We start from the raw sequence: 10,369 nt of genomic DNA on the forward strand, positions 1-10,369 counted from the left end.
AATACTGTCCACTTCAGACCATTTTGACTTAATTTTTAATACCACCTTCCGCACCGTTACACTCCCTGCTAAGAATCCTGCCACAAGAATGCCCTTACCAGACCTGGCAAAATACAATTACATAAATCAAATAGCAGTGCGTTATCTTACAAATGCTTTATCACTTGCACAGTTTGTGAATCGCTCTCATTGTATCCCGTAGTTATATTAAATCAATGTACAAACATAAGACCACAGATCTAGATGCATCTTGAGTTAAGCTGAAAGTATAACTGACAAATACACCATTTGATGCTTCTATACTCATTATGTAATGTGGACTAAATGATAACTGTGTGTCTAAAAAACCAAGTAACTACATAGAAAGCCAGACTGCCAAGTGCACTGAACGTGCATTAAATGAAATATTTAAAAGTATTTAATTGGCAGATGAGCAGAAGATAGAATGAACAACTGCCTCGATTGAATCAGGTCGCCAAAGCTGTTGTCCCACGAGGGACCACGCAGTTTGAAAAATCGTATGTTAGGGAAAATCTGAGGTACTTTATTTTGAAAGTGGGAGGCTCTCCAAGAACTTTCTATTTTAGTTTATTTTGAGGACCCCAAACGCATGATACTGACATAATTTATTGCTTGGCTGGTTGCCTAACTAGCATGTTACAATTCAACTCAAGTGCTGCCTTTGAATGAACAACAGCCATTCTTGACATTCTCAACATTCCCTTGACAAAATGATCATCTATGACATTAATCTCTTTCATGCTACTTTTTTCCTCACCCTCCCCCAGTTAATTGTTAACTAGTACAATCTCTGCCGGTTCACAGAAATAACAGCTTAAATGACGCGGTGTCACACTTTTGTGGTGCCCAAATAAGTTAAAAATTTATTTCCATGTGTTTTGTCTGGACGATTCCATTCCTTTTCAATGGCCCGCCTTTGTTCAGATCAATGTGCTGATGAGGGTTTTCCACCAGGACCGTTAGAGACTTCGCTATTGTTACTTCCATTTCCTACTGAAAGACCCAAATGAAAAGTTTACACGTGTTCAGCTTACTTTTGCTGACAGAAAATAGGAACAAATTACCAGGGAGTGAAATGGTGTACTTCAGTTTATGCTCCTTAGTGAGGATGTTGCCAAAATTGTATAATACTGCAGTGCTTTCAAGGCAAGGGGGTTAGAGGCTGCCCTGGTCAGAGCGGCTGGCAGAAGCGCCGCTCAGCCCATGTGTTTGCACAGCATTTCCGACTGCACACATCATTATAAACGGACCAAACTTTGCCCTCTTATCTGTATCTATGCCTCTCGCAGGAACAGGGAAAAAAACCTAATTTGTGAGCCATATTTGACCCTTGGAGAACTCCGCGCATCTGCTTAAGGCCGTTGTTCCACATAAAACCACTTTTCAGCAAAATGATTTAGCATGTGCTTAATTTTAATGATTTGGCTTAAGTGTCTTTTTGAGTGCTTTATCAAGCTACAGCAATCATCAGCTGCTTAATAAATATTGGATTAAAGTCTGTAAAGGGAACTAACACACGTATCAGAACGACAAAAGTGAAAGGACGTTGCCAGATCGTAAACTCGTCTCTTTGCAATGCACTACTGTGTGCTTTGGGCTGAAGGACGTTTTTCAACGATGCTGGAAATTGCAACACCAATATTATTTTTGACAATAGAAAAGTGTATCAGGGACTGTTACTCCGGCGGTTTTCTGGACTTACACAGGGAAACCACCACAAAATTTAATGCTGTTAGAGAAGACTACGGAAACAAAACCATTAGCCTCAAATACACATTAATAGTAGTTGGAATTCTGCAATAGTTTTGGGTATGTGCTAAAACAAAAAATCTGGGCTTTGAATTGAGAGGCGTTTGGCATGCCAGGATATTAGTAGAATAAATGTTCACTAATGCAGAGCAATAAATAGGTTGGACTTTTAAAATTATCACAACAGAAGCAGAGAAGATAACAAATAAAAACTTAGTTTTTTTTAAAGCATTGCCACATGTCAATATATTGGTTCATTACACACAACTTCAACTGGTTGTTTTCCAGTGCACAATTAAAAAACCCTCCAGCGGTAAGGAAATTCTTCTGGCACAGCACTGCCTACCGTAAGTGTCCCGTTGATTTACATATCCTTAAATTTTTGAACAGCCCTGCCCAGCTGGATTGCTATGCTTAATTTCTACCACACTGGGCCTCTGTGCCTTTGGGTTGGCTTCCTCTCAGTACGCAGCGGCACTGAATCTTCCATGGTCCCCACCGCCCGCTGCTCGGCTGTGGAGCCTGTCTGCTGGCCTTTGAGATCGCAACGCTCCGGTACCTTCAGTTCCCGGGAGCAGGACCAGCCCTCCCAGATTTTTTGGTGAAATACAACTTTTGCAAGCTATTCGGCAAAGTCAGAGCAAACACTCAGATCTGAAAAAAATACCACCAGGCTTTGTGTACGTTTTGAGTGATACATAACAGAGCCCTACTAGCAAATTGCTGACTCCGTATCCACCGAGACATTCAGTGATTTATCAGTTTCATAACCTCAACCACAATGCGTGTGATGTACTACAAAGATCCCTGAGCAGTATTCAACAGATTCATTTTCCCTTTCGTCCTCATCGCTACCCCCCGTATTTGTTGTTCTTCCTTCCTATGTCTAGAAAAAAAACTTCTTGTGACCAACTGAAGACAAACTGAAGTTTTAAAGTTTAATTAATTGATAAAATTTATATATGATCTACATAACTGGATGACCTTTAAAGGTCCCTTCTGACCCAAACTGTTCTATGATTCTATGATATGTTTAAAGGCACTCAACAATGTGTATCTGATCTCCTGTGCTACTGCATAAATACGGATCTGATTTGGGAAACATTCTGAGCTCTAAACCTACCCTTTGTCCCATGTCACAAGGGAGTACAGCCTGTGTATTAGGTCTAAAGGCTTAAATAGTTATCAAATGTTTTGGTTTAATTACACCACTGTTTACCATTACCAACAAATTAACAGTGGTTCCACATTAGAGTGCAAGCTCAACTTTGTCTGCTTGAAACTCCCAGTACTGAAAATATTAAATGAAGCTATTGTTTCCATCCATAGAAACTGGAAAATAGTAAAAGATGGTTTTCTTTCAGTTTTCTTCCCTTAGAAAACTTAAACCCCAGAAGTTAAAGACAGGGCAATATCCAGTCCATCACTACTGACATGAACTACACTTGTATTCTTTGGTTTGTGCAACTGTGGTTCATAGGGACACAGAGTTGATAGGGACAAGTCCCAGCAGGCAAAGGTGGGGACTGGGAGAATGAGGAACCACCACTGTAGGAGATCAGGTTCGAGACCAGCTGAGGAACATGAAGGTGCGCAAATCCATGGGACCTGATGAGATGCATCCGCAGGTCCTGAGGGAACCGGCGGATGAAGTTACTAAGTCACTTAGCCATCATATTTGAGATGTCGTGGCAGTCTGGTAAAGTTCCCACTGAATGGAAAAGGGGAAACATAACCCCCATTTTTAAAAAGGAAGACCCGGGGAATTACAGGATGGCCAGTGGCACCTCTGTGCCCGGAAAGATCACAGAGCAGATCCTCCTGGAAATGGTGCTGAAGCATGTGGAAAATAAGGAGGTGATTGGTGACAGCCAACATGGCTTCACAAAGGGCAAATTGTGCCTGACAAATTTGGTGGCCTTCTACGACGGGGTTTTACAGCGTTGGTGGGCAAGGGAAGAGCGACTGACATCATCTACTTGGACTTGTGCAGAGCATTTGACACTGTCCCGCACGGCATCCTTTTCTCTAAACTGGAAGGACATGGACCTGTTGGAGCGAGTGCAGAGGAGGCCAGGAAGATGATCCGAGGGCTGGAGCAGCTCTGCTGTGAGGACAGGCTGAGAGAGTTGGGGTTGTTCAGGGGGTTGGAACTAAATGATCTTTAAGGTCCCTTCCAACCTAATCCATTCTATGATTTATAGATGCATGTATACACATGATCTACAACTTCACATGAGGTATGATTTCTCCTCTGACATAGTGTTAGAAGTGTAAACAGAATGATTTAATTGCAAGAATAGCTTGAACATCCATTAAAGAGAGTTTTAAGCATTCTGTTTTATTATTGGTCTTCTGAGTATCAAGATAAACATACAATATTTTGATATATGCATTATGACTTGCTCAAACAAATTGATACAGCTGCAACTGAGAACTTTAAATTGGCAACATTTTAGTCACGACAGTTACACTTTATTTAAAATTACTTAGTGCTATGTTTGATATTAAATAACAAGTAATATTAAGTTAACAAGTAGAACTACATCACTGTATCTAAAATTATTTCCATAGTAGGACTATTCGCATGGGTTCTGAATAACTATCAGGAGATACTCCTTATCTGCAAAAAGATATAAAAAATGTTTAGTTAAAATATTTTATCATATTTCCTGATAAATACCCTTTATTCATCTCTTCCTCTCCAACTTTTTGTTTATAAAACATAAGCAAAAGCAGTGACATTTATATAAAAAACATTTAGAAAATGTAAGCACTTTGTACAAAAATCTGAGATTACAGATAAAAAAATCTGTCTCATAAAGCTGATCTATACCATATTAAAACTATTATAATAAGCAGTAGATTTGCTTTCAAGAAGCTGTAAAGATAGTTAAACAAGATGAAAAAAGTCACAAGATAAGCACCTGGGAGCTAGCACTTGTTATAATAAAAAACTTTTGACATCTGCAGCCTCTTCTGCAGGTGCAGAGAACTTCTTTCTGTTCACTAACTAGTTTATTCAAAATTGAGAACCCCATTCAGACATGAAAAAAGCAGAAAAGATTTGAATAGACTTCTACTATGAATAAATTCTAAGCATGCCAGACTTCGCCTACTAATTCTAAAAGGCTGGGGAAGTTTTGGAAACAATTCCGTTGGATAGCTATTTAACATTATCTGGTTTAAATGAAACGTTTCTTGAAAGTATCCAGTGCATTTAGTAGGGTCATATCTGCTTTGAAGAGTTAAGAAGCTGCACTCCTGCATTGTCACTTTCATCCAAAAAGCAACTTAATATAAATCACAGGTGGTTCATTTGCCACCTTCTATTATAGTAAAATACAACCAAGCCTTTGAACAACTAATCTCCCTGTTAGCAAAAAAGCTTCACATTTTATACCACTTATTTTCAGGTCAACATGCTTTAATGGTTATGAGTCAAAAAGTCACCTCTAAAAATAAGTGAAGGGCAAATGCAAAATAAGAATCAAGTGCATCAGTTTAAATCCATGAGCAAAAAAACCATGATTTTAAAAATGCATTACATTTATATTCTAAAATAGAAGATAAGCTAAAATTTTAATCTTCGTATCAGCTGATGACTAATGTTAACACTTAATGACAGTGCCAGATTTCTTTCACACGTACTGGTTTCATAACAGCAGTATAAATACTTCCAGCGAGGTGAGGTAGTGCATACCTGGTGCAGTACCTCTGCTACGAAACCAGCATCAGAGGACTACCCCAGTGACAACTGTCCATCGCTACCAGCTCAGAGCCAACGTCTTCCCCAGCGGCTCTGCTGAGGAGATCTCTGAAGCCTCCCTTCTGTTCTGCATGCCTTCACTGGGCATTTCTGTCAAAATCCTGCATACCATCAGTCTCTCAATTAGCTAGCGCACACATTAGGGTCTCAGCCCCAACCAATCACTTCCACTTTGCCTGATTCACCTTGTACTGATAATTGACCACAGCTTCACCACAGCTTATCTGGCCTCGTTATCTATTTTACAGACACAACTAACAAATATACAAATATATTTGTATTTAATGTGTGTGAGAAACAGGTTGCTATATTCCCCTGGTTGCTTTAAGGTAAATAATTATATCACAGTTATTATGTTGGTGATAATATTTGTGACAAAACCCCACCTATGGCTAGGAAGTCATGATAACATACCAAGTAAAAAATAATTTGTGGGGAAAAAAAAGATTTCTTGCATCTGTTAGGAGCTAAAATGAATTTGCTGCCTTTAATACTATATATAGACACATGCTACTTCATTTATATTTGTCCAGTTTTTCTTTGTGAAAACCCACAGAAACCAGAACATTAATCAGATCTAGACTTGTTTGGTTGTCTCCAAGCTTGAATGCTATAAACTCTGGACATTAGAATCCTAATGCATCTGGTTACAGGGTGAATATCTATTTTCATATACTTATTTTCAAAATGCATTTTCTACAGTAGCCTTAATCGTGAGGTATTAAAAGAAACTTAAAAGGACATACAATTCTATTGTTATTTCAATAGAAATATTACCTGGAGCTATCATAATTTCATGTTTCTTTGACCTGATCCTAAGAAAGGTTAGATCATTCTGAGGATCAATATCTCTCACTGTGCTCCTAGCTTTCATGGTGAGCTGATGAAGAAGACCTGCATACTGGACTGTGGTAGAGTTATCAAGAGTTGTTCTTATTGGTATTCCTGCAAACAAATAATGATCTAATAACCATTCAGTTAAGTTGCATATTCTTCATATACAGCAGATCATAAGAGAAAAAACAAGGATTTCATATTTTTTTCTGCATTGTAGCAGAAAGAAGTTACGTTGATTTCAGGTATCTATATGCTTTTTAAAGTATAATTTGTATTAATCAGTGGCAATTAAACATTGAGTTGCCTTATGAAACTTTTGAAAGAGCCTAATTGCTGTTTAAGGCTCTTAAATACCTAACAAATTCCATTCTGTAGTACTTAACCAGTTATGGTGCTTCATCAGCTTAAACAGCAGCATTGATTTGTATCTTGGCTGCAAGAATCTAACCCACACTTTAACGGTAGCATTTGGCATGTGCAGTGATAGAAATTACACATTCCCAGTGAAATACCAAGAGCAATCAAAGGGCAGAAGCGGCATGTTTGCATTTGGCAAGGAAACCCACCCTTGGAACAATCCCTTCCAATTAGCAGCAAAATATTGACAATTGGTAGTACACAGTGTATTGATCCCAACTATTAAAAATATGACCACGTTAAGTCAAGATTAATTTTTGATGATTTAATGATTCATTTTTTGTCAATGATTTGTCGAATCATGCTTTTTATATTAATAGGCTACCAGGTGAAACTAAAATCAGCGTTTACAGTAATCATGCAAGCGTAAAACTGGCTTTAAAAAGCTTGTTTCACTATTAAAAAATTTCTTTGACCTACTAACAAAGACAATAGATTACGAGCTGGCAAGGCAATTTTCTCTTTGCATACATTTGTATTGCTTCTTCCAGATGGACAGGACAGGAATACCAAAATAGAGTCATATGACTTAAGTTGAAGAGTTTGATTATGAAAGAATTAACATGCAAAAATAGTGAATGCCAGGTAAAGAATGGGAGGCAAAGGAGTAAAAGAAATAATAGAACCACCTCAGATACTAGACTATTCCATACTTTTCCTAGGAAAGCGTTATTTGAATCACTTGAAATCTGTGTCGTCATGTAAGAAATAGTTCTGCATTGGTAGGATGTGTAGGGAAGTGTACAGAATGACCCAGTACATCCTTTGTGTCTGATGTTTATTACACAGAGATTGAAAATGATGTTTTAATGGAAACAAACAGGTGTTCCCAAGCACTGCATTAGCATGAGAATATCTATATAATCACAGCGCTAAACAGTAAGTCACTTATAAGCAGCAATGAATTAGTGTCAAGTTTATATGACCTTGCATCTAAATGATTGCTTCAACAAATACAGCACTTTTAATGAAAATGGTAAATGTTAAATGATCCTCCAAGGTCTAATAATAACATGAAAATGAGTTGACACTAGTGCCATCCTTAGATTAAAGCTGAGCTATGCTTACTTTAGGACAAATTCTCTTTGCCTCTGCCACCCAAATTAGAGAAAGACAAATAAATCCTTCATTAGGAATGCTATGGTGTGGTCCTTCTCAACTGTGAAGGATAGCAACAGTTCATGAGATTATCCAGATAAACAAGGTGCACTTCACATAGTGTTTCAATGAACAAATCAGCTTTCAGCATTAAAAAAAGTGACAGGCAATGTTTGTATCTGGAATCTTTAATTGGCTATTTCACCTACATACTATTACACCTAAGTGTACCTACACTATTACAAAAATCTTAGTAAAATACAACTATTTATGTTAGTGAAGAACAGAGGGTTTCATCTTTTTAGGGAACCTGAGCAGCCTAAAAAACCACACTACTGCACCACTGGTTTGAGTATTTTTACTGTGATAAATTTAAGTTGTACACTTGTTTTAAATGTTTCAGGATAGAGAGAAATTAAATTTAATTTTCTACAGAAAGATTTGAAGTAATTTGGTTGACCAATGCTAACTATGGCTATTTGGAGATGTTACAAAAAACTTGCAAGTACACACCTACTTTGAGGTTTAGCTTGTGGAATCTAAACTCTCAGTACCTTGAATGCATCCTCACAGAGCAGGACTCTCTTGCATTCACATATGGCATCAAAACATTTCTAAATGATAAACTAAACCCAAAATTCCTGCACTGGTCTTGTCCATCAGCTTCAGTCTGGCCACACGTTGTACAGGTTTGTGAGGATGTGGAAACTTGAACAGGACATGGGGGCACTGTATACCTTGCTGTGAACAGTCTAATGTGTGAAAAAGGGAAGTAGAACATTCTTCCTCCTTTGCAAATCAAGATTGAGACAGAAGGGATACACACGCACCATCATCCTGAGGTGGCCAGCATCAGCCAGAATTTGGATTTTGGAATCCACACCAGCCCTTTAAAAAGCATGCTCTTGTCCTAACTCTGCACAGCTATAGCTGAGCTTTCCCTCAGTACTGTAGAGCAACCACAGGTAAAGACAAACTGCAGTAGTACACCTGAGTGGGAAAGCATTCTTCACCAGTATTGTGCCAAGAATTGAACTGTTCCAAGTAAATAGAACATAAGAAAAATGGGTTATTTTCTATTAGGTTACATTGGTAGTTTTGCCTTGACAGATGTAACAGTTCGTAAGCTCAAAGAGGATCATTTGTGTTACTGAAGTGCTTGGGTTTTTTCACCTCATCTGCAACCTAGTCTAAGTGCTCATTGGACCAAGTCACATTCTGTTTACTGAAGCACAATACAGAAATGTTCTGAAACCAGGCTGCGTTTCAGCTTCGTGAACTGCCGTATCTAGCCATGAGCACGGGCAGGCACAAAACAACTTTTCAGTTTCTGTTTGCCAGGCTACGCACTTGTCTTGACCTGCATCATCTATTCTGTGAACAAAGGCACATTTTACTTTTAACATGTCCAGGCACACAAATTAAATTGTCCACATCTTCTAAAGACTAAGTAACATTTAGGCTTCCTTCGTAGTGTTCTTTCCTCCTGTTGCTAAACCGCTGCAAGTGCAATAGATCTTTTTGGGGATTGTAGGAGTGAAGGAGGTCAACTAAATTATGGGCGAGGTAAATTGAGTGAGTTGTCCTCTTTGTAAAGGAAGCATTAAAACAGATTAACCTGAGAAGCCCAGCTTCTGGAAAGTGATTTCTGTGAACAGTTTCGCTTTTGGCTTGCAATATTGAGGATCACAGCCAAGGCTGGCCTGACGTGAAACTTGCTCTTCCTCCTATGACAACACACCACAACACAATTTAAAGAGCTGCTGAATATTTAGCAGGGCTAAGGAATGGCTCCCACAGTAGAAGACCAACTTTGTTTCATAAATGCTTTTCTCCTGAAGTTTTTGTTATATTATAACTTTACAGAGGAAGAGGGAGAGAGGGAAGTGCTAGTGAGTTTTCTTGCATATATGAAGAATTTCGGACTAAAAGTGCCTGCAAAAGCAACAGCTTAGTGCCACATATTCTCCCTTTCTGTAACCTATCAAGAGATGTTCAAGATCTGGTTCCAAAAAATATAGTTTAGTTAAATAAGGGGGATGAGTAACAACATTGAACTCCTTAAGTTAAATGAAGATTATGATACTTCTAGCTATTTCTTCAGAGAAGACTTAAGTCAAGGCTCCACTTTCCATTAACTTGAATGAAAAACTACATCATATGGAGACCTTCAAGAAATGACCACAAACCAAATGTTCACATCTTAAGGTGAAACACATCACTGAAAATCACACCACCTTCATAAGGCATCTCAAGTGCATTGCAGTAACACCTCATAATCTGCAATTTTTTGCTTAAGAGTTACTACACTCGCTACCATGGCCAAGCTTGTTACTTGGAAAAAGCAGAGGACGTTTTACCTTCGGCGTTTATAACCATAGTGGCAATAACCCCTTTGTGGGCCTGAATCCTCTTTAGGGTTTCCTCCACTTCAGCCTGTGAGGAGAGAGGACACCACAGCACCTCCTCAGCCACCAC

The 10,369-nt window shown here is 38.5% G+C and overlaps 1 protein-coding gene across 1 annotated transcript in view; it reads right to left on the reverse strand.

Annotated features, from left to right (window-relative positions):
• Positions 1-4,349: 4,349 nt before the first annotated feature.
• Positions 4,350-10,369, reverse strand: part of DYNLRB2 (dynein, light chain, roadblock-type 2) — a 179,002-nt gene continuing 172,982 nt past the window's right edge. The window contains exons 2-4 of the mRNA XM_009890398.1: positions 10,252-10,327; positions 6,317-6,484; positions 4,350-4,393 (exon numbers count right to left, since the gene is read on the reverse strand). Coding sequence (XP_009888700.1) covers positions 4,350-4,393; positions 6,317-6,484; positions 10,252-10,327 — 288 coding nt within the window. The remainder of the gene's footprint in view (positions 4,394-6,316; positions 6,485-10,251; positions 10,328-10,369) is intronic.

Source organism: Charadrius vociferus, unplaced genomic scaffold (assembly GCF_000708025.1).
Source record: "Charadrius vociferus isolate BGI_N301 unplaced genomic scaffold, ASM70802v2 scaffold498, whole genome shotgun sequence".
Taxonomy (NCBI): Eukaryota; Metazoa; Chordata; class Aves; order Charadriiformes; family Charadriidae; genus Charadrius; species Charadrius vociferus.